This window comes from Chiloscyllium plagiosum, chromosome 2 (genome assembly GCF_004010195.1).
Source record: "Chiloscyllium plagiosum isolate BGI_BamShark_2017 chromosome 2, ASM401019v2, whole genome shotgun sequence".
NCBI lineage: Eukaryota > Metazoa > Chordata > Chondrichthyes > Orectolobiformes > Hemiscylliidae > Chiloscyllium > Chiloscyllium plagiosum.
In genome coordinates, this window is record NC_057711.1 from 73,735,616 (window position 1) to 73,761,848 (window position 26,233).

The window sequence follows — 26,233 nt, forward strand, 5'->3', positions numbered from 1 at the left end:
CTCCTCTGAACCCTATCCAAAGCTTCCATATTCTTCCTATAATACCATTTACAAGTTCGCTGATGATACCACCATAGTTGTTCGAATCTCATATGGTGAAGAAACAGACTACAGATGGGAGGTGGAAGACCTCGAAAAATGGTGCACTGCAAAAAATCTAACTCTCAATGCCAGCAAAACTAAGGAACTCATTATTGACTTTCAGCGGGATGTTACTCATGCCCCCCCCCCACACATTAACAGCACAGAGGTGGAATGTATGGAGAATGTTAAACTCTTGGGAGTGGTCATCCACAACAAGCTTTCTTGGACTCTTCATGTGGATGCACTGGTTACAAAGGTCCAACAACATTCTTCTTCCTCAGGCAGCTGAGGAAATTTGGCATGACAGCGAATACCCTTGCCAACTTCTATAGGTGCGCCATCGAGAGCATTCTGTCTGGATGTATCACTACCTGGTATGGCAACTGTACCATTCAAGATCGGAGCTGGTTACAGAGAGTGGTGAACTCAGCCTGGACAATCACAAAGGCCAACCTCCCATCTATAGAATCCATCTACCAGGCCCGCTGCCAAGGAAAGGCCACCAGCATTCTCAAAGATCCATCCCATCCTGGCAATGTTTTTCTACAACCTCTACCATCAGGGAGAAGGTACAGAAACCTGAACACACACACACACACCAGCTGGTTTCGAAACAGTTTCTACCCTACTGTTGTTAGAATACTGAATGGACTCACAAACTCTTAACGTTTGCCTGTACCTGTTTTTGTTTTTGCCACTGTTTATCTGTTATTCACTTATCTACGCTATTTAACTATGTGATCTGCCTGTACTGCTTGCACAACAAAGCTTTTCACTGGAATCGGTACATGCGACAATAAATTCAATTCAATTCAATTCAGTTCAGTTCAATAGTGCTGTGACCAGAACTGTACGCAATACTCCAAGTGCAGCTGCATTAGAGATTTGTACAGCAGCAGCATGACTTCATGGCTCCGAAACACAATCCCTCTACCAATAAAAATTAATGCACTGTATGCCTTCTCAACAACCCTAGCAACCTGGGTGACAACTTTCAGGGATCTATGTACCTGGACACTGAGATCTCTCTACTCATCGACACGACCAAGAATCTTACATTCACCCAATACTCCTTATTCCTGTTGATCCTTCTAAAGTGAATCACCTCACACTTTTCCACATTAAACTCTATTTGCCACCTCTCAGCCCAGCTCTGCAGTTTATCTATGTCCCTCTGTAAACTGCAACATCCTTTGGCACTATCCACAACTCCACCGACCTTAGTGTCATCCTCAAATTTATTAACCCATCTTTCTACACCCTCATCTAGGTCATTTATAAAAATGACAAACAGCAGTGGCCCCAAAACAGACCCTTGTGGTACTCCACTAATAACTGAACTTCAGGATGAACATTTCCCATCAACCACCACCCTCTGTCTTCTTTCAGCTTGCCAATTTCTGATCCAAACTGTTAAATCACCCTCAATCCCTTGCCTCCGTATTTTGTGCAACAGCAACCTTGGAGAACCTTATCAAGTGCCTTACTGAAATCCATATACATCACATCAACCACTTTACCCTCATTCACCTGCTTGGTCACCATCTCAAAGAACTCAATAAGGTTTGTGAGACATGATCTATTCTTCACAAAACTGTGTTGACTATCCCTAATGAATTTATTCCTTTCTAGATGATTATAAATCTTATCTTTTATAACCTTTTCCAGCACTTTACCCACAACTGAAGTAAGGCTGACTGATCTATAATTACCAGGGTTGTTTCTACTCCCCTTCTTGAACAAGGGGACAACATTTGCTATCCTCCAGTCTTCTGGCACTATTCCTGTAGATAATGATGACATAGAGATCAAAGCCAAAGCCTCTGCAATCTCCTCCCTGGCTTCCCAGAGAATCCTAGGATAAATCCCATCTGGCCCAGGGGACTTATCTATTTTCACAGTTTCCAGAATTGCTAACAATCCCCTCTGGTACCCTGATACTCAGTATTCTCCTCAACAACATTGTCTTTTTCTAGTGTGAATAATGATGAAAAATATTCATTTCATGCTTCCCTATCTCCTCGGACTCCACACACAACTTTTCACTATGATGCTTGATTGGCCCTAAGCTTTCTCTAGACATTCTTTTATTCCTGATGTACGTATAGAAAGCTTTCGGTTTTTCCTTAATCTTATCTGCCAATGAATTTTCATGTTGCCTCCTGGTTCTTCTTAGCTCCCTCTTTCGGTCTTTCCTGGCTACTTTTAACTCTGAAAAGCCCTAACTGAGCCTTCACATCTCATCCTAACATGAGCCTTCTTCATCCTCTTGACAAGAGATTCAACTTCTTTCGTAAACCTCGGCTCCCTTACTCAACCATTTCCTCCCTGCTTGACAGGTAAGCACTTATCAAGGACATGCTCCACATATCTGCTGTGGTGAGTTGTTCCAGGAGCAGTGCATGGCAGGATGGTATGGAATTTGGACATGAGGCATGCTGTAGGGGTGTGGCAGACAATTAATGTGGCACATTTGATAAGATACAGTGAGATAACTTGCGGTGAGAAACCCACAAAAATCTCAATGCAACTTAGACTTAGCCAAAACAAACCATAATATTCAGCCCATGGTTCTATTAGATCAGCTTTTAATTGCAGTTTTTTAAATATTGAATTTGAATTTCACTACCTTCCATGGTAGGTTTCGAAAACATATTCTCAGAACATTAAATTGCGACTCTGCATTACAATTCCAATGGCATTATCACTGAAAAGGTCAGAATCACAACATCCAGAAATTTCTCAATTTTCCCCTCAAATATTCTACCTTACTTCCATCCATTTGTATCTCATTATTAGCTCAACTGCTCTCCTTTCTATGCTACTAATGATTCTCCTCTCCTTTCCTGAGAAACTAGGTGGCACAAATTCCCAATTTGTGATTCAAAACTTGCACTGGCAGCTGCAGTTCACTAATCACTTGTTCTTGCCTACATCCAACTCTGCCTTCATCATCATGTATCTGCTTGCTTGATGGACACTGACCTTTTCAACCCTTTGTCTACGCAAGGTGATAGTTGAAAACCACTAGCTTCACTATAACACCATACTTGCTCTTGACCCCGCTCAATGGCCACTTCAGCCCCTCAGGACTTTACTTTGGAGCACATGGACCCCTGTAACTTGCACGTTTCTTCCAGGTCACACAGAGGCACACATATATCTCGTTCATCTATATTTGATATATCTTATGGCAGTTAACATCACACCATCTTGTTCACTCATTTTATGCTTACTTGCAGACTGACATTCTCTGAATATTGCATTGCATTTTAGAGCAGAGGAGAAGCAGGCAGTTTGTCACAGTGAGGACTACTGAACAATATACGGGTAAACATGACATTGTACTGCACCATGCTATATCAACATCACATCTGCAACTTGCACACCAATGCAATGCATGTGCTTCCACCTAATGACTATGTTGGAATGTCAATGGGCAGCAGTCCTTAGCGGAGTCAAAAGGGGCTATGGTCAGTCATAAGGTACAGTCACAGTCAGTCAGGGCTTGTCTAATTTCAGTATAAGTCATCGAGTCGTAGAGAAGTACAGCATGGAACCAGACCTTTCAATCCCTTGTCCATCAGTCAGACCCTTGGTTTTACCAGAGTCGAGAGTTCCAAGTTCTTGCAGGCCAGGGATTGGGCCCTGGAGCACAGTGCTGTGAAAAGCCCCATCTTTGGGATGGGCCGTGCTTTTTTCTGAAATGGGACAAAGAAAGGGATTGAATATCACCAAATGGATGGAAGAGTAGTTATACAGGAACTGGAATAGTGGTGAGGTGTCTCCATTGAATGAGTAGGCAAAGGGCAAGAGAGTTCAGTGTCTTGAGAGGATAAGTGCGTGAGAGCTATTCAGTGGATTTGATGCATGTAATAATAAGAGTTATAGTTCAGGAGCTTTCGAATGTAGCAGCAGCATTCCAGTGGGTACTGGCCCTGTGTGTGTGAGTTACCAGAGAGTAGATAGTGATATTTACAGAGCACAGGAAATCATCAACCTTCCTCCTACCATCCTCAACATTCCCTTTAATGCAGGGGCACATCACTGACCTGGGCCATTATCTGAGTCCAGTCTAGCTAGGTCTGGTGCTATGACCTCCTTTGGTAGTAAGCAGGAAAAAGGACTGCTTTCCTCTTCACCACCACCTCCAGGTCCCTGTCTGTGAAGTGGGGAGTGAACTTCGCTTTCTGGGCCATAACCTCAATGATAATGATTGAGCACCACAACATGGAGGACAATTACTGACTTGCAACATCTAAAGTGGTGAGCTGACGGACTTTAACCATGACACCAGTAGTTGAATACTGGAAGATCCCGGCAGTGGCAAGCATTACTTCCTCTCCTGCCATGCAATTGCAAAAGAATATGTCCATGAGCTTGGTTACATAATCAACGAAGTGAAGAGTGAGCACTTGTGAGAGAAAAGTCGCTGTGAGCCATAATTGACCATAATTGGCAAAACGCTTTGACTCAAAATGGGAAAATTTGGCCCACAGCATTTCAATAAGGTAGAAAGTGTATACAAAGCAAAGAATCAAATAAGTTTGCTATGCTAGCATGTAAGGAATGTTGATAAGCTAATGGAGTTGACTGATTTATCAGTAATTATAATGTAAGTGAATAAGGGGAAAAGAAACAGCAGGGTGTCACATGTTCCATGAATGTACTGTTGAATCATCACACTGCAGGATTATTAAAAATCAGCACAATTTCACTTCACTTGTTTGAAGCATCTGAAGACATTGACAGCTGTGAGGGGAAGCGATGATATAGTGGTAATGTCACTGGAGTATTAATCCAGGCCAATGCTTTGAGAACATGGGTTTGAATTTAAAAAATGGGATATAAACTAGCCTAATGGAAACTACGTGACCACTAGTGGTAGTTTTAAAAACTCATCTAGTGCATTCATGTCCTGTAGTGAAGGAAAACTGCCACACTCCCTTTATCTGGCATATGTGTGACTCCAGACCTACAACAATGTGATTGACTCTGAACTGCCCACTGAGCAATTAGGGATGGGAAATGAAAACTGGCCTTGACAGTACTGCCCACATCCAATGAACAAATATTAAGAAAAAAACACTAAGGATAGTATTAACATTGTTTGTACTTGCATGTATATTGTTTTAACACTACTGAATAATTTTTTTTTCAGGATGGGGACTTTCTATTCTCCTGGCTTAATTGGCATCAATATTCTACGGCTGTTGACATCCATGTACTTTCAGTGCTGGGCTGTTATGTGTTGCAATGTCCCTCAGTCAAGAGTTTTCAAGGCATCAGGATCTAATAATTTTTATATGTCATTGTTACTGTTGATATTGTTCCTAAGCTTATTGCCAGTTATCTACACCATAATGACATTTACCCCATCGTTCGATTGTGGGCCATTCAGGTAATCAGTTTAAAAGATAGTATTATGTGTATAGAATGCATTTCTTTTTTGTTTTATGTCTAAAATGTTATCTCCTACATGACCAAACCATGTATTAAGCTTCTATATTTTTTCCCTTATTTTTGTATTTCTTTATTCACAATGATATCAACCAAGAATAATACAATAAGGACGATGTGCTTTCTATCAAGAAACCATTGTTTAATATGGGATCTAATTATGTTATTCCTCAAATGATGTCACAGTTTTCATTCTGCTCATGTTATTGTGTATGAGCATACAATCATCTCTATTATGTCATAGAGTCAGAGAGTCAGAGAGATCTACAGCATGGAAAAATACCCTTCAGTTCAACTCATCTATACCAACCAGATATTATAACCTAATCTAGTCCCATTTGCCAGCACTTGGCCCATATCCCTCCAAACCCTTCCTATTCATATACCCATCCAGATGCCTTTTAAATGTTGTAAATGTACCAGCCTCCACCACTTCCTCTGGCAGCTCATTCCATACATGCACCACCCTCTGCATGAAAAAGTTGTCCCTTAGGTCTCTTTTAAATCTTTCCCTTCTCACCCTAAGCCTATACCCTCTCATCTGAACTCCCCCATCCCAGGGAAAAGGCCTTGTCTATCTATCCTATCTGTATCCCTCATGATTTTATAAACCTCTATGCGTCACCCCTCAGCCTCCGATGCTCCAGGGAGCCCCAGCCTATTCAATCTCTCCCTAAAAGTCAAATCCTCCCACCCTGGCAACATTCTTGTAAATCTTTCTGAACCCTTTCAAGTTTCACAACATCCTACTGATAGGAAGGAGACCAGAATTGCACACAATATTCCAAAAGTGCCCTAAACAATGTCCTGTACAGCTGCAACATGACCTCCCAACACCTATGCTCAATGTTCTGACTAGTAAAGGAAAGCATATCAAATGCCTTCTTCACTATCCTACCTACCTGCAACTCTACTTTCAAGCAGCTATGAACCTGCACTCCAAGGTCTCTTTGTTCAGCAGCACTCCCCAGGACCTTACCATTAAGTGTATAAGTCCTGCTAAGATTTGCTTTCCCAAAATGCAGCACCTCACATTTATTGAAATTAAACTCCATCTGCTGCTCCTCAGCCCATTGGCCCATCTGATCAAGATCCCATTGTACTCTGAGGTAACTTTCTTCGCTGTCCGTTACACCTCCAATTTTGGTGTCATCTGCAAACTTACTATGTTCACATAGCTCCTATGTTCACATCCAAATCATTTATGTAAGTGACAAACAGTAGTGTACCCAGCACACCACTGGTCACAGGCCTCTAGTCTGAAAAGCAACCCTCCACCACCACCTTTTGTCTTCTACCTTCGAGGCAGTTCAGCATCGAAATGGCTAGTTCTTTCTGTATTCCATGAGATCTAACCTTACTAATCAGTCTGGAATGGGGTACCTTGTCGAACGCCTTACTGAAGTCAATATAGATCACATTCTACCACTCTGTCCTCGTCAATCTTCTTTGTTACTTCTTCAAAAAACTCAATAAAGTTCATGAGACATGATTTCTCATGCACAAAGCCATGCTGACTAACCCTAATTAGACCTTGCTGTTCCAAATCCATGTAAATCCTGTCCCTCAGGATTCTCTCCAACAACACTGACGTCAGTCTCACTGGTCTATAGTTCCCTGGCTCGTTCTTACCACCTTTCTTAAATAGTGGCACCATGTTAGCCAACCTCCAGTCTTCTGGCACCTCATCTGTGACTATCGATGATACAAATATCTCAGCAACGGGCCTAGCAATCACTTCACTAGCTTCCCATAGAGTTCTAGGATACACCTGATCAGGTTCGAGGGATTTATCCACTTTTATACATTTCAAGACATCAAACACCTCCTCCTCTGTAATACGGACATTTTTCAAGATGTCACCATCTATTTCCTCACTTTTTATATCTTCCATGTCCTTCTTCAGAGTAAGCACTGATGCAAAATACTTGTTTATTATCTCCCCCATCTCCTGTGGCTCCACACATAGACTGCCTTGCTGATATTTGAGGGGTCCTATTCTATCCTTGGTCATCCTCTTGTCCTTAATGCATTTATAAACTCCCTTTGGATTCTCCTTAATCCTATTTGCAAAAAGTATCTCATATCCCCTTTTTGTCCTCCTGATTTCCCTCTTAAGTATACTCCTACTGCCTTTATACTCTTCTAAGGATTCACTCGATCTATACCTGACATATGCTTCCTTCTTTTTCTTAACCAAAACCTCAATTTCTCTACTTGTCCAGCATTCCCTACAACTACCGGTCGTTCCTTTCACACTAACAGGTATATTCTGTCTTTGAACTCTTGTTATCTCATTTTTGAAGGCGTTACATTTTCCAGTAGCCCCTTTAGCTATGAACATTCCCCCCTTCTCCCCCCCCCCCAAAAAAAATCAGCTTTTGAAAGTCCTTCCCTAATACAGTAAAAATTGGCCTTCTTCCAATTTAGAACTTCAACTTTTAGATCTGGTCTATCTTTTACCATCACTATTTAAAAATAATGAAATTATGGTCGCTGGCCCCAAAGTGCTCCCCCACTGACACCTCAGTCACCTGCCCTGCCTTATTTCCCAAAAGTAGATCAAGTAGGTCAAGTATTGCACTTTCTCTAGTAGGTACATCCACATACTAATTCAGAAAAGTTTCTTGTATATACTTAACAAATTCTTCTCCATCTAAACCCTTAACACTATGGCAGTCACAGACTATATTTGGAAAGTTAAAATCCCCTACCATAACCATTCTACTATTCTTACAGATGGCTGAAATCTCCTGACAAATTTGTTTCTCAAGAAGGAATTAATTTGATAAATTGCATCTGTGCTGATTTTAACTCTTTGAATTGAATTTACTTCCGTTTCTCAGTTCTTCCTCATCACATTCCATATATTTCATTTTCAAATACTGATCCAATTTCTCCATAAATTATTGTAGTCCCTGCCTCTCTGTTGTACAGCATGTCATAATCTACAAGTTTATGGTGTGAATTTCTTACTCTAATCGTCTTTGAGTAACCAATAATGAGCAGGCTCAGAACTGGGTGTTTGACATGATATTTTAAGGACAAAAATATAAGCTATATCTGATATAACTGTGATATTCAATCTCATTTCGCACCTTTTCTTTTCAACTAAGTAGATCTTCCAATATGTTGTCAACCACATGTTGGAAAAAACATTGTGTTGTAACAATAGAGATGTGAGAGCATTTGACAAAATGTGTGGTTTGTGCAAGACTTTTAATATATTACAATTGAGTTTACCACAATGTCTCACATTGTATATGAGAGCTCAGGAGGTCTGATATCAGCCCATTGAAAGTTAGCCTACAGTTGCTCATCCTCAAGCTCCATTAAAATAAAATTCCATTAGCTGCATGAGCAGAAAATATGTAAGTTTAGTAATTCCGGTTGAGCTCACAGAATTCAAAGATCCGGTAGAGTAACAATTTCACCTTTGACTTAACCAAACTGTAGTAATGTGGTAAACTAAGTGTATTTTAACACACTTCCTGTAAGCAATTCTAACTTAATATCCACATTTAAATTGGGAACTTGTCAAACTCCAATTATCTTTTGTATTGTCATCATTGGTGTGAGATATAGTTACAGCATTAATGAATGGAATAAAAGTGAGGCAGGTTCTCGAACAGGGGTTTGATCTAGTCTGCCAGATGACTAGTCATATGATGAAGTCAAGTCTTTCTCCCTCTGAATTTAGTCCTTGTGCACAATGCCTTGGGAGATCAATGAATGTACATCAGGTTTTGATTTAGTGGTTCGTGACCTGAGTACAGAAAGTACAGTTAATGATTGCAATAGCTGATGAAAAAATGTAACTGAGGATCTTTGCCAAAACTGATAAAGTTTGGAATGTTCCTCAGATTAGTCTGCTTATAACTCATAACTCACAGTTTTCCCATAAAGAAATGGTTTCTCAGATTCACATCAAATACAATTTCCCTAATGGCCTGATGAGATTATTGCTATTGTCGTGGCATTAGCAATCCGAATAGAGATGTACAAAACCTACACATGGCAAACTTATTAGGGCAGAGCCACGAGGTATCATAAACTAGAGTTTAATCGCTCGAACAATTCTGCTGGCTAATGGCTATCCATTTGTCAGCAATGTGGAAGTCTCTTAGTACATTATTATTTCGTGAACTATTCATTTGAAATATTAAAAATCTGCAAAATGGTATGGCGTAATTTTAATGAATACTTTTAAGTAGAGATTCAAGATGTTGCAATATATTTATGTACAATATCCAAAGCTTATTGATATGTAACTGCTTATCTCCTTGGACCAAAAATACTCAAACTCAAGCATAGTTCCATTACAAGAGTGAAAAAATGATTTTTAATTGACATTGGAAGGTCGTACATTTTGTCTGCGTATTGAATGCTGCAACGGGGGCAATGCTTGCGATGAAGTGTATGTCAGATGAAAGTTTCAGGACAAAAACAAATGAGCGAAGTGTACGATTGCAGTAGAGCTAATGTTGACTGTAGTTTGATGGATGTAATGTAATTGGTAAGCTATTGTTGTTTGTATTACAGAAGTGACCTTCACAGAGCCAAAATAACCAATCATTCCCCTTTAGGGTTACAGTACATTTTCCATTGTTTGTGCAAATCACAGGGCTACAGTTTGGTGTTGCCCCCCAAAATGGATGGAAATTCCATCGGGCGTCATAAATCAAATCAACGAAGACTGTAGATAAATGACCATCAACAACCATTTCACCAAGCATATAACCATCTTCTACAAATGCTTGTGAAGGAGGTTGGGGAACCTTGGTGGAAATTTCAGGTGTGTGCCTTATTGAAATGGCACCGATTACATATATAAAAGGCATTTGGTAGAAGGTTCAGCAATTCATGCTTCTGATAGGATTTACTGGCTGCTAGTCTTTATTTTCTTTGAGTGAGTTCCCTACTAGCAATTCAAGATTTATGAGAATGATTCCAAGGTTAAAGCACATCAGTATGAGGATAGATTTGGAGAAGTTAGAACTGTCTTCCTTGGAAAGGAAAAGGCTAAAATCAGAATTACTAGAAATGTTCAAAATCGAGAGGAGTCTGGACAAATCTAGATGGGGGAAATTTCTTCCTGCTTGTAACAAGATCCAGAACGAAAGGATATGATTTTACAGTCGAAAAGATACAACTATGGAATGAGAAAATATCTTTTCACACAATGAATAATGAGGGTTTAACATGCACTTCCTGGGAGTGTGATGTACGCAAGTTAACTGAGGGATTCAAGACAGCATTGTTTAAATAGAAATAATGTCCACGGTTATGGGAAAAGATAAGGGATTGGAACTAAGTTAAAATGCTCAGAGAGCTTCTGCAGGCATATCAACTGGAATGGTCTCTTGCAGCACCATAAGCATCCTGTGATCCTGTGAACATCCATAGTATCATAAAGATATTCTGCTACCCATGTGTATTTACTAATGCTGAAAAAATGTTTGTCTGGATTATAGAATTGATGACTATTTACAACAATTCAAAACATCATTTTCTACATTGTTGGAGTACTGTATAACTCAGTGCATCCTGTAGAACACCACATACTCCCCCATTAATTTTAAAAAAAGTTGACACTCTTCTGATCTTGTATATGCTGCTTGTCTAGTTCATTTATTTGACAAGAAAATACTGATGCCACAAGCAACAATAAAACGCGTGACCATGAGTATCAAGTTCTCTGAGAGAAAGGAAAATCTAAAACATCTGAAGCACACTCAAACAGAATTCAAAAAGAAAAAGCATTTTTAATTAATATCACAGGAGAAAATATTCAAATCAATATGTTTTTGCAATCATTGTTATTTCAAAATGCTTTGTGGTTTTGCTCATAGCATTAAACTGAATTATACATTCAATCTTGGAAATTTACTCATATTTTCTCATTGGTATATGCCATTATCAATAACATTCTTTAATTGACATCTCTGTATAGAGTAATGCATTTAGACCCAAACAACTATCCAAGTAAGCAACAGCTGTTCAAAGTAGAACATTACTTTAGGGCTGAATTGAAGAGTAGCTTATGATCTAAGTTTAAGACTGTAAAATTGTCAGTGGAATCTTAGGGGCGTTTGTACATCCTGTGGCAGATGAGAAAAAGATGCTAAGTTGTTCTGCATGTGTTCTTCCCCTTTTCCGACATGTTTTGATTTTGCTTGTCATGGAGCAGGGCATCTTTGGAATGCCACTATGTGTCTGCGTGCCCAACGGCTTTTAAAGATAGTACAGAAGCAAGCGATGCCAGTCCTTTGGACTACATCTGCTAAGTAGCAACTATTCTGGGAATGGCATGTGGTAAGATAGGGGCAGAATCTGAACTGTCAGATATCATATGGGTGAGGTCAGTAGTCATGCTGGCTGGCTTGGTAAGATACGTCAAGAAACCCCATCAGCCCTTTCACCAGAAATCCCTCCAAACACTTTAACACAATTTTGATTAAATCAAAAGTAAGATTCAGCCCCTTGAGTATCCCTTAGCTTTTCATGGGAACATTCCTTGACTGGCAGTTGTTGTACGCACTGTGAATGAGAGGAAATATTCCAGATACTTGGACAGCCTGGACATTGCTATAGGCAATATTATTGAAATTATACTTAATACACTCAAGGAACATTGCTATTCCTGTATTTTAATATAGTTTTGGGTAGAAGAATAGGAACCGAGGACCAGGAATGGGCCATTCAGCTGCTTGTTCCTTTTCTGACATTTGATTGCATCATGTTGTATAAATGAGCCACACATTAATTAATAGACATTTGCCTATGTCAATTTCTAGTCTTATAAAATGATTAGACATTGTAACACTGTAAATATTGTAGACACAGCATTGTACAAGCCATGCTAGAGGAGGTGGCTATGAGGAGGTTGTGTAATGGCAATGCCACTAGCTCAGTATTCTAATCCTGAGGCTAAGGTTCTGAGGTGTGGTACAACTTGAAGTCAATAAACATACGGAATAAAAAGCTAGTCTAATGGCAGTCACTTTTGGTTGGTATAAAATCTCATTAGATTTACTACTGTCCTTTAGGGAAGAAATCTCCCGTCTTTATCTGCCATCTTTGCACTACATGTGACTCTAGACCCACAGCAATAAGGTTGACTGTTCACTGGGTGGAGATGGACACTAAATGCTGGTCTAGCCAGTAACATCTAGATCTGAAGTACAATTAAAAATATGGTACATGTATATATAATAATTTAAATGCTAGTCTTCTGCAAGATGACTGACAGTACCATTAGGATTGTAAATGTTGAAAAATGTTATGTATAACAAATTTCTCAAATATGACTCTATGACTGTATGTTTAATTACAGAAAGAAGACATATAATCAATTATTTAATGATGAACCATCAGCCATTTAATATGAATAGTAATATACAAACCACAATTCATTACCGTTTAAACCATTTAGTAGATATAAATTAAATAATTATTATAGTCATTTCTGTTGAATGTTGCACCAAACAACTGTCTTATGGTTTATTTTTACCTCTCAGTAAGTTATAGAGTCATAGAGATGTACAGCACGGAAACAGACCCTTCGGTCCAACTCGCCCATGCTGACCAGATATCCTAACCCAATCTAATCCCACCTTCCAGCAACCAGCCCAAATCCCTCCAAACACTTCCTATACATATACCCATTCAGATACCTTTTAAATGTTGCAATTGTACCAGCCTCCACCACTTCCTCTGGCAGCCCACTCCACACATATACCACGTTCTGCATGAAAAAGTTGCCCCTTTGGTCTCTTTTATATCTTTCCCCTCTCACCCTAAACCTATGTCCTCTAGTTCTTGGCTCCACCGCCCCAGGGAAAAGACCTTGTCTATTTACCCTATCCATGCCCCACATGATTTTGTAAACCTCTATGAGGTCACCCCTCAGCCACTGATGCTCCAGGGAAAATACCCCTAGCCTATTCAATCTCTCCCTATAGCTCAAATCCTCCAACATTGGCAACATTCTTGTAAATCTTTTCTGAACCCTTTCAAGTTTCACAACATCCTTCCGATAGGAAGGAGACCAGAATTGCATGCAATATTCCAAAAGTGGCCTAACCAATGTCCTGTACAGCTGCAACATAATCTCCCAAATCTAGTACTCAGTAATCTGACCAATAAAGGAAAGCATACCAAACACCTTCTTCATTATCCTATCTATCTGCGATTCCACTTTCAAGGAGCTATGAACCTGCACTCCAAGGTCTCTTTGTTCAGCAACACTCCCTAGGACTTTACCATTAAGTGTACAAGTCCTGCCAAGATTTGCTTTCCCAAAATACAGCACCTCGCATTTATCTAAATTAAACCCCATCTGCCATTTCTCAGTCCATAGGCTCATCTGATCAAGATCCCCTTGTAATCTGAGGTAACCTTCTTCACTGTCCACTACGCCTCCAATTTTGGTGTCATCTACAAACTTACTAACTATACCTCTTAAGCTCACAGCCAAATCATTTATATAAATAACGAAAAGTAGTGGACCCAACACTGATCCTTGTGTTATTCCACTGGTCACAGGCCTCCGGTCTGAAAAACAATCCTCCACCACCACCCTCTGTCTTCTACCGTTGAGCCAGTTCTGTCTCAAAATGGCTAGTTCTCCCTGTTTTCAATGAGATCTAACCTTGCTAACCAGTCTCCCATGGGGAACCTTGTTGAATGCCTTACTGAAGTCCATATACTACTCTTCCCTCATCATTCCTCTTTGTTACTTCTTCAAAAAACTCAATCAAGTTTGTGAGACATGATTTCCCACGCACAAAGCCATGTTGACTATCCCTAATCAGCCCTTGCCTTTCCAAATACATGTACATCCTGTCCCTCAAGATTCCCTCCAACAACTCTCCCACTACTGACGTCAGGCTAACCGGTCTATAGTTCCCTGGCCTTTCTTAAATCGTGGCATCATGTTAGCCAACCTCCAGTCTTCCGGCACCTCACCTGTGACTATCAATGATACAAATATCTCAGCAAGAGGCCCAGCAATCACTTCCCTAACTTCTCACAGATTTCTAGGGTACACCTGATCAGGTCCTGGGGATTTATCCATTTTTATGCATTTCAAGGCATCCAGCGCTTGCTCCTCTGTGATATAGACATTTTTCAAGATGTCACTATCTATTTCCCTACATTCTATATCTTCCATGTCCTTCTTCATGGTAAGCAAAGTTGTATTATATTAAAAAGGACATTCAATAAGTCAATAGTGTATCTAGGAGATGAGGCTAGGCTTGGGAAAAGGTTCTGACATTGTCAAATCTGATTTTAGTATGAGATAAAATAAATGGAGGTAAGGAGATTACAGTTTTGAACCCCGTGTGAAAGAATAAGTGAAAGAAAGAAATTGAATAATAAGTCTCAAATTCAACATGGCCAACACGCCCAGACAATTGAGAAATAGCTATTAATACAGCATATTTTAGAAAGAACTGCAAGAATGTGGAGATAAGAGACAAATTGGCTTTTTGACAATAAATTGTGCAGGAATGTGAGAGCACTGCTGCACAAATCTTTCCAAATGTTTGGGTATTATCCAAAGTTTGAATGGATCTTGGACATGGAGATTTGATGTTAAGGTGAAGAGAAATATTTAGCATGTAGTCAAATGGCAGGTGATTGTGAGACTTCCAGGCAGTTATTTTTAGATAGTACTATTAAAGATTTTATCAAATTGACACTTCTTGGATTGAAGTAATGTGACCTGAAGACGCTGGTTGTCAACTGTTTCTGGTTTGCATAATAATGATGAATGAATGACACTCTGCTGTCCAATTGCACAGAGCTTGGGTTGTTTACTTTGGATGACAGAAGGTTATGGGGGGGATATGATAAAGGTATATATGAGACCGTAAGACCATAAAACCACAAGGTATAAGAGCAGAAATAGGCCATTCAGCCCATTGAATCTGTTCTCCATTCAACTGTGTCTAATTCATTTCTCAACCCCATTCTCCTATATTCTCCCTGTAACCCTTGAATCCCTTACTAATCGAGAACCTATCAATCTTTGTCTTAAATACATTCAATGATTTGGTCTGCACAACCTTCTGTGGCAATGAGTTCAACAGATCCATCACCCTCTCTGGCTGGATGAATTCCTCCTCATCTCAGGGTAAACCCATCACTCTGAGGCTGTGCCCTCATGTCCTTGACTCTCCTACTAGTGGAAACATCTTCCCTACCTCCATTTTATTCAGGCCGCAATGTCATCATACCCTCATCCTTCTAAATTTGATTGAGTACAAACCCAGAGTCCTCAGTTGCTTCTTATATGTCAAACATGGACAAGGTGAATAGAAAGCAGCAGTTTGCCTTCGTTAAGGGTCAGTAGCAAGGAGGGTCAGAACCCATCCGGTTCAGAGTTGTGTAATAACATATCTGAGCAGGCTGATTAGGAGACAAAATTTTATGCTGACAGGTAAGAGGATTAGGGCGGCACAGTGGCTCAGTGGTTGGCACTGCTGCCTCGCAGCACCAGGGACCCGGGTTTGATTCCAGCCTCAGCTGACTGTCTGTGTGGAGTTTGCACATTCTTCCCGTGTCTGCGTGGGTTTCCTCCAGGTGCTCCGGTTTCCTCCCCCAATCCAAAGATGTGCAGGTTAGGTGAATTGGCCATGCTAAATTGCTGATTGTGTTATGGGATGTGAAGGTTAGGTGCATTAGTCAGGGGTAAATATAGGATAATAGGGAAGGGGAATGGGTCTCGGAGGGTTACTCTTTGGAGGGTCACTTTGGACTTGTTGGGCTGAAGGGTCTGTTTCCATACTGTAGGGATTCTATGATAAAAAAATTCTGTGAAACAATTTTTCACTCAGAGGGTGGTGGGGTCTGGAATGCACTTGGAATCATAATACTGCTACAGTGTGGAAAGGGGCCATTTGGCCCATCAAGTCTGCACTGACCCTATGAACTGCACACAGACACAGAGAGAACATGCAAAATCCACACAGACAGTCGCCCAAGGCTGGAATTGAACCCGGGTCCCTGGTGCTGTAAGGCAGCATGCTGCCTTTTAAACACCATGCTGCCCTTCCTGGGAGGGTAGTTGAGGTGGGGCACCTCACAACCTTTAAAAATTACTTGGATGTGCACTTGAAATGTTGTAGCATTCAACACTGTGGACAGGTGCTAGAAGGTGGGACTACTGTAGATTTAATGTCAAATTAATGTAGTTTTGGTGGTACAAACTTCATGGGCTGAAGGCCAATTCACCTATACTGTATAATTCTATGGTTCTATGGATCTTCTACACTGTATAATTCTATGGTTCTATGGTTGCATGATTCTATGAAATGGTTCTATTCCGAAGTATACTCTTCAACTTAGAACTTCTTGAAAGTATTTAGATCACATTTTAATCTTTTTCTAAATCAACAGTGGGAAAGCTAAAATGTTTGAAGTTATTATGGAAACAATCCAATATGATTTCCCAGCATTTATTGGAAAACTCTTCAGTTACGCATCAAATCCAGGGTTGATTCTTCCTGGAATCTTACTTATGGTGTGAGTATTTTTATTTCACTTCTGTAAAAGAAAATCTTGAACTATACGAGTTGAACACACAAAAATGCTTCAAACGTAAAATCACGGCAGTGGTTATTACAATTACAATAAATGCATCATTTATTTTTCCACATTGATCATCTCAATATATCCTCTCTAAGTAAATACAGAACAGAAGCCCTTTAATTGTTGTACTTTATTGGATCCTGATTGAAACTGGACTGGTAACTCACATTCTGTTGGCATCCCTTTCTGAATGAAATGCAGGTTGACCATGGAGCTCACTGAATTGGCAAGAAGTGGAACAAACTGTACAGTCAGCTCTGAGTTTCAGCTATTTCAATCATGCACAAACTTGAAATCCAAATTACAATTGTCTAACGGTGAAATGAACTGTGAGAGCATTTTAGTCAGTCAAATCAACAGGATGTGCCATATTTGGCTGCCTTGCTAAACAGGCAGGTTAATTTTTAGGGATCTTTATATCTTTCTGGGAATCAAATATGTTGTTCCTCTCAAGCATGTTTCTATAATGAGACTTATGATGAATTTCTTCCTGAACATTATCACAATGCACCCTCATACCAAGCTATGTTACTTGAGGGAACATGTTTACTATTAATATATGCATGTAGAGTAGATGTTCAGGTAAAACTCAATTATAACATTAATTCTATCAATAATTAATGAATAACTGTTATATTATATCTTTGTTCTATTCAAAATATTATCCTGTCATTGTACTTCATTTTAAATAATCATTTTAAGGTTTACTTTGAAATGCTCAATTCAAAAATAGACCACTAATCCTTGTTGGGTCAATTTTCAGGCACTAAAATTATTTTTGTTATTTACTCATGAGATGTGGGCAACACTGGCTAGGCCAGCATTTATTGCCCATCCCTAATTGCCCATAAGAAGGTGGTTGTGGTGAGCTGGCTTCTTGAACTGCTGCAATCCATGTCCTGTTGATTGACCCACAGTGCTGTTGGGGAGGAAATTGCAGAACTTTGCCTCAGCAATAGTAAAAGAATAGTGATATTTCCAAGTCAATATGGTGAGTGGCTTGGAGCGGATTCAATGATGCTAACACCTTGAATGTCAAGGGGTTATGGTTAGTTTGTCTCTTATTAGAGATGGCCATTGCTGGGCATTTGTGTAGCACAAGTATTACTTGCAAGTTTTCAGCCCAAGTTGGATATTGTCCAGGTCTTGCTTCACTTGAACATGGATTGCTTTAGTATCTTAGGAGTCATAAATGATACTGAATATTATGCAATCATCAGCAATATCCCCAATCCTGAAGATTCGAAGGTCATTGATAAAAAAACTGAAGATGCTTGGGCCTAGGACACTATCCTGAGGAACTCCCACAGAGATGTCCTGGAGCTGAGATGACTGACCTCCAACAGCCACAATCATCATCCATTGTGATAGGTATGCCTCCAACTAGTGGAGACTTTCCCCAATTTCTATTGCCTCCAGCTGAGCACTTCAATGCCACATCTAATAAAAATGTCCTTGATGTCAAAAGCAGTCATTTTGACATCAGCTCTGGAATTCAGGTCCATGTTTGAACCAAGGAATTGAGTGACCCTGGCAGAATACAAACTGAATGCCAGTGAGCAGGTTATTGCTGAGCAGATACTGCTTGATAGCATGGCTGATGACACCTTCCATCACTTTACTGATGATCAAGATGATTGATTATGTATGAATTTCTAAGCCAGTTACTATAAGCTGCTCCCCAAGGCTCAATGAATTTTCCAATGAGTGTCTGAGTCATGTAGACATGCAGTGCTCTACGTGTGATTCCAATCCTTTACTGTTAACTGATTCTAATTAAGCTACAATTACCATGAACAAAATTGGAACCTCCCAGTTGATAAAGGAGAGTAAAATGGTTCTGGGGTCCTGCTTGTGATTGCTAACAAATGATATCTGCTAAAAGTGTCTATGCATCTACAGATATTGGATGAGAACAGGTTTGCACTTGAGTATAATCTGCAAATATTCTTGGACAAAGCTTAAATAGTTTATAAATAAATGTCAAACTGTCCTTAAGTGTATGATTGTTGATTTCATACTTTATTGCCTTTACAATAACTACCCCATAGTACATGTGCGAGGAAGGAAAATGTAAATAAATAACAAATAATTTTCTGCATCACATTAGATATTAATTGGCAGGAAGCTTTTTAACCAAAGTTACAGACATACATCAGTTGTCTAGGCAATGACTTTATTTGATTTTCCATAGTTAGTTGATTTTGAAGTAATTTGATTGAAATGTCTGAAATTCTGGCTTCACTAATAAACATAATAATAATAATTATAAACCATGCTTCTATTTAATGGACCATCTTGTGCTGATGCCTCATACTGAAGTCATATCAATTGACCATTCTTTATGAAAGCCTAGAAAGTTGCAAAGTATTTGTCTGTGGAGCGCATATGAGTTGAGCCCTATTCTACCCGTACCAAATAGCGAAAAGGCATGTATTTTCCACAAAGGGTCACTGGATAGGTGAGGATCAGGAACAAGTATCCTGACTGATACTTTCAAACCCAGCGCTCTGATTGAAGTGACCTAATGCAGAATTAAATTTAAGACATTTTGTCTATATTAATTAGTACAATGTGAAATGATACAGTAAACATGTTTTAGCAGTATTCCAAGAAAGTGGCTCATTACCAAGCTCTCAAAAGCAATTAGATATGTGCAATAATTGCTGGCCTTGTCAGTGCTGTCCATTTCTTAAAACCAAATATATATCAAAACCTTTGCGGAGCTAAACTTGCCTTTATGGTTTATAAAAAAAGACAAAGCATCAAGAAATATTTTCTAACAATGAAATTGTTGCTGGCTTTTTGGTTATTTGTAAAATGTCCATATTGTACTTCCAAAAAAGACGTTGCCTGTAATTTTTAACCCTGACCTGTAGTACTGCAATTCCACTTTTATTTCAAAATGCAATGAAATGTTTCAGTTCAGAAGATAAGGACACAAATTCACATAAAAAAGATCAAAAGTTAAGGTTAATAGAAAATGAAAGAGAGCTAAAATTCCTCAACCTAGAGTTCTGTGGTTTCAAATTCTGAAGAAGGGTCACTGGATGTGAAATGTTAACTTTGGTTTCTCTTCACAGATGCTGCCAGATCTGCTGAGTTTCTCCAGCAATTTCTCCAGATTTTGTACTTCTGTGGCATTCACCAGATGCAGGAAGCCAATGAACATTACATTCTAACATGATTTAGGGATGGAATACTCAGAATCTCTCTAGTTCAGCCACTCTACTGACAAGTGCCTGATCAGTTCAAAGATGTACGGAATCCATCTGTCTTGACACTCATTAAAATTATGGCTTGTGATTCATTTCCACCCTTCCTAAAGGGGATGGGGTGGGATTCAGTCTGGGACACCAAGACTGTATATCGAAGCCTCTTTAGAAAGGTGGGACCTTGGGATGAGCACCTAGTGACACAGTTCCTGCCAACTGCTTTTAAATTGGGAGTCTTTCCAAAACCAGACACTCACTGGGGTAAACAATGAAATCACCACAGATGTGATCCTGCCCTGATAGTTAGGATGGTTGGCTGGCATATTTGTGATCCTTTCAAGAAAAGGTTTATGGAGCTAGATTAACTATGAACAGGGATATTATCACCATTTATATTAATGTTCAATTTGACAAAACAGTCATCACTTTAATTATTATTCTGAAAAGGAGTCAGCATTTTGCATGAGTATATATATCTTTAACAGAATGTATTCTACATTATCAATTATTCAGATATCTGACTATGTTTTAATTCTACTCAATTGCAGTTTAGCCATATACTATCTCAATGCCACTTCAAAAACATATGAAACAGCTAATTTGGAGCTAAAAAAGAAGATGCAGATGGTATGTTCACATTGAGAAATATTCAGCCTGCAATAACATTTACTAAGTAAAAATAGCATGTATGGTTTTCTATATGCATGATTAATGATGTGAGTATAAAATTAAATGTTGAATCCTGAAATTTTGAAAATCTGGGTACTGGGTCATACTAGCCCTATAGAAACAGGATTGAAGGCTGCAGCCTCACTCTGTGGCTCCCCTTCAACCACAGCAGGGTTTATATTGATGAGTGAGAAAAGTTTGCTCCCAATTGTTCAAAATGGTGACAACCCGTCTGTCAAGTAGTGTCATGATTTGATTTACAACATCTTAATATCATGCATCAGCAAAGATGGACGAAGAAGGAAGCAAATGCTACAACCTTGTGGATCATTCCAACACTTGTATCCAAAGACCTGCGGGTTGATTGTCATCACATGAAGACCTATAGCAGAAATGTCTGACCTTCACCATCCTTGAATCAAAGTATGATGTTTTGGTCTCCAGTGTTAGATCAGTTGCACATGAATGTTGATGTCTGGAAATATTTTCTAGTAAGGTGAACAGACTTTATAAGGTGGTGGATCAGTGGTGCTGGAAGAGCACAGCAATTCAGGCAGCATCCGAGGACAGGCAAAATCGACGTTTCGGGCAAAAGCCCTTCCTGATGAAGGGCTTTTGCCCGAAACGTCGATTTTGCCTGTCCTCGGATGCTGCCTGAATTGCTGTGCTCTTCCAGCACCACTGATCCAGAATCTGGTTTCCAGCATCTGCAGTCATTGTTTTTACCTCTTTATAAGGTGGTGAACAGTCTTATTAAGAGAATGTTCAGGATTGGTCATGATGAGGGCAGTGGAGAGTTCAATTAATTATTAATAATTTCCAAAGAGCCATATTCATAATCTGATGTTGTTGCACTCTGCTCTTCCTCCAAACTAACCGTGATTGGACTTTTCATCATCTAATTGTGAAACGTCTGCTTGCTGTGCAGGCTTTTGTTATAGTCTCCATTGTAGGACAATACTGTGCCATACGTAGCATTTGCCACAATCCAGTAAAACTTTTGAACTGTCCAACAGAAAGCAGCAAACAGTTCAGGTGGCAGAATGATTGGCTTATGTCAATGGGCTGCTTAATAATGGCACCAGTGGTATCATCAGTCAAGTTATACTTCTGCTTAGCTGTTACATTTCTATTTTGTAGTGTTGCATCTTTGTCTCCAAGCGAACGGCCTTTGACTTGGTGTGCTGATTGAAAGAGTTTGCTGATGGAAGACTGCAACAATATGTAGGCAGTAAGAAGCAACCAAGAAAACAGGCACAATCCTGCAGGATGTAATGGTGGTGATCAGTCACCAGCCTGTCACAATGTTGGATGCAGTCAATCTCAATCTGAAAGTGGGGTAGCTTGCTTTTAGTAATTGATCCTATAGCTCTTTCATGCTTGTGTTTGGGAGTTCTGCGATGAATGAAAATGCAGTGATAAAATCACGGCCACCAGTATGTCATACAGGTATGTGTCTGCTTTCTTGGTAGTTTCATACTGTCTACAGACTGGAGGACTCCTTCACCACCAAACATTTTCACTCAGCACATCAAGCATTAAAATCAACAGTTTTAAGTTGTAGCTTCTGTTTTAGCAGCCAAAGGAATGTGGTGTTTAACAGCTCTAATTTGTATCATAATACCACCCACACTCATAACAGGTACTAAAGTAAATGTTGACATTTTTGGAATAGCTTTTACCAGCATTTGACATAGGACTTCTTCCTGTTTTTTTTTCACACAGAGTGCTATGATCCACATTTCGATTTGATTAAGTAATAGGCTTGTGCTTATCAGTATTTATCAGAAAGTTTCAAGAACACATCGGAGGGAGTTTTATGCACCCCCTCCATCTCAACCAGCACTTGTGAAGGCAGTTGGGAATATAAAATAAAGTAGGTGGTCAACCTTCCCCAGCTTTCCACCCAGCCCCTCCAGTACCCAGTATTGTAGGATCGAGTAAGGAATGGGGCAGTTCACTAAGCTTTTGGCTTATTAAAGCACTTAAGTGGCTCAAGAGCCTCACACTTCTTCACTATGATTTTGTTGGCCTTTTGGGAAAGGCAGAACGAAGGAAACCAAAGCAGCAGGTTTGATTGAGGAGGCTGCTGTTGCACAGGCTGGAGGCAGGAGCACCATCCCCAAGATCATGCCACTCTCCCCGACCCTTCTTCAGTTATTATCACCCAAATCCCCTTTCCCATCACTTCACACAGTGTCCTCCAAGCCTGACCCATCCAAAATACTCAGGTTTATCTCATGTCTGGGAGACATTCTCTTCATTGTATGTAGTGCTTGTAATCCCAGAAGTGTCCGCTGTTTTTTTCTGGAGGTGCTAGGGTTAAAGAGCAACCAGATAGGTCAGGACTTCCTCCCTGATGTGAACAGAAGTTGCAATTCAATTAGATCAGTTATCAATCAATCAATTCCTCTGAGTAATATTGCTGCAAAATAGCTGGATTTCTGGTTGGTAAAGTGCCAACCAACTTCTACGTTGGGAGGAGCTGGCTAGTCCATTCCCTTGTAAAATTCACCCCATTATTTTGTAACTCCAAGAATAGAATGTGTTGGTTATCACATTGTGCGCGCTATGACAGTAAGATTGCAACAGAGATGCAAAATCTTTTCGATTCACAATAATAGTTATCACAACAGAGCCCAGACTTCTGCTGAACAGAAAGAGGAATTAGATTCTTTCCTGAAAGAGGTCTTCTTCCATTTATGTCTTCCACAAAGTTTGAGCTACAAGAAATTAGAGCTGATTAGAAGCTGAACTACATTTCAGCTTTGTTAAAATTGGTGTGTTAATGCACTTGTGAAATAACTTTTGATATTTGTTTGGAGACTAATTATATAGTTAAACATACAATGAGAGTTTGGCTGCTTTGTTTACATGTGAAAGGCCATTTGTCTATTAGAGTGCTGTAAAATACCTTTGCATTAAACATGAAAATTATAAGCTAAACTTTGAAGTTAATAAGTAAAAGTATTATGTCACATTTTGAACTGAGGTCCAACACAATAACATTGTTCATAGGGAACAATGCAGATCTTTTGTGTTACATTGGAACAGACTTGCATTTGTGTATATTCTGTATTGTCAGGCTTTACAATAGGGCATTGTGAAATATCATGGAATTCCTTCTCTTTTATAACAGTTACGTGACGAACAAAAGAACAGAAGGAACAATAAGGATACTGTTAATCCTATGTTGCAAGATTTGGAAGATCTTTTACCAAATAACGTAAATGTGAGCAAACCTGAATCAGGTAAGGGTTGGACTCAAAGCTTTATTTTATCTGTATGTATTGTCAAATTTTGATAAAAATCGATATCTCAAAAAGGCATTGGCACTTAAATCTTTATTTGGTAATTACATCAATATTTGTGCAATTAAATATTATTAATTGGTTTATGGGTAAAGCCACACTCTTTGAATATTAGCTTAATACAGCTTCTACACCATCAACATTGAGTAGTATTGCATTGGAAAGGAATTTCGCAGTTTTAACTTTTGATAATTTTTGAAAGCTCTGCAGGAAATGTTCACTAATGTAATGCAACAATTCAAATTAAAGTTTGAATTTACTCCTTAATGATTGCAAGAGCAAATTTGTAACAGTATTTTCTGCAATAGTTTAGCAAGATGTTGGAGAAAATTGAATGAAATTTTGTACTCTGATGGCTGCAATCTGCTAGGGGTAATTGGAAAATAGTGGGAAAATAATTTGTTTACTGAATTTTCTCACCCAACTTCTCTTTCTTTTTTGGAAATGTAGAGTCAAAATTATATTATCATAATGGAGCAACCATCTCTATTGTGTTAAGTGAGGGGCTGAGTGGTCAGATTTTTCGATCTCCAGGATGATTATTTATTCACGTTTGCAAAACATCGCCTATAATGCTGATATCCAAAAACAAATGCTGCAGTCATAAAGCGACTCAGTTATCATAAGTAACTGTATTACAAACCTATACAATTGAAGTAGATACATTTATTTTAAGAACACCTCTGTTCTCCATCACCTTAATTGTTCACTCCGTTTCCTACGTATTCTGGTTATATATTGATAAATATCAAATATGTTTCGTCTGACTGGGTTAGTGTTATCTTCTGCTCTCTACTGAACTGAAAAATTTAATTGACATGTTTTCCAGTTTGTGTTCATTTTTCCTTCACATGATCCACATCTGGCACATCCCTTCCATCCCTTGATCTATCTGTCTCTATTTCTGAGGAACAGACTGTCTATTAATACTCACCATAAGTTCATTGATCCAACAACTACCTTGACTATTCTTCCATATACCCCACTGTGCACAGGCAAAAACAGCTATAATATTGTGAATAAGTGATTGTATATATTTATTAAAATGCTTGTAAGTTATCATATTTTCACAAGGATTAATTATAAACCATTGAAAGAAAGGAGAATCAAATTTTATTTGAGATAAAATATTAGCATTTTCTTTTACATAGATCAAACAGTGGTTGAAAAGCAACCCAATGAAGCAACAAGAGCTAATGGAAAACATGGAAAAGAAATGACACTGGCACCACCACCCCCAAGAATGGTGGTAACAAAACCACCGAACTCAAGACAAGCCTCTCATATACCAGGACAGCCAAGATCTGGGACTCCAGGTCCAGGCCCACGTAGACCTGCTCCTGGTCAACCACGACATTGAGGTGTGAGCCAAAAATGAAGCCATCTTTCAAATGCTCCTTGCTTCCACATGTATTTATGGTCCACATGTTCAGTCACACATTGGGGCATCATCTGAGCAATGTTTTACACAGATCAAAAATTGTCATACCTATCACTAGTAGACTTGCCATTTTCTATAAGAAGCATAGGTAACTTAATTGTAATAGTCTAAGTGCGATGAATTGCCTTTGCCTTAGCATTGACGTTTCTTGCTAAATTTGTTCAAAATCATTACAGTTTATGTTAACTTAGGTCCAGGTTTTGCAGCAAACCTAATGTAAAGGCAATGTTTTGCAAGCAAGTTGATTTGTTGAAAATTTGAGATGTCGATGTTGGTTCTATACTGATGGCGATTAGGAATGGTACAAATTTAAGCACTAAGAATTATTGGTAGGAGCTTTGTATCTTATATTTCTCTAATGCTGGTGCATTATGCATCATTCCAGTCATAATCTTGTAATTGTTGTGGGTATTTATTTACTGTGAGATTGCACAATAAAACTTGCTATATGTGGA

General features: G+C 39.2%; 1 protein-coding gene across 1 annotated transcript in view; it reads left to right on the forward strand.

Moving 5' to 3' along the window:
• Positions 1 to 26,233, forward strand: part of LOC122557361 (transmembrane channel-like protein 2-A) — a 98,584-nt gene extending 72,351 nt beyond the window's left edge. Inside the window, exons 16-20 of the mRNA XM_043704998.1 lie at positions 5,246 to 5,485; positions 16,951 to 17,076; positions 20,906 to 20,984; positions 24,166 to 24,277; positions 25,489 to 26,233. Coding sequence (XP_043560933.1) covers positions 5,246 to 5,485; positions 16,951 to 17,076; positions 20,906 to 20,984; positions 24,166 to 24,277; positions 25,489 to 25,697 — 766 coding nt within the window. The 3' untranslated portion in view covers positions 25,698 to 26,233. The remainder of the gene's footprint in view (positions 1 to 5,245; positions 5,486 to 16,950; positions 17,077 to 20,905; positions 20,985 to 24,165; positions 24,278 to 25,488) is intronic.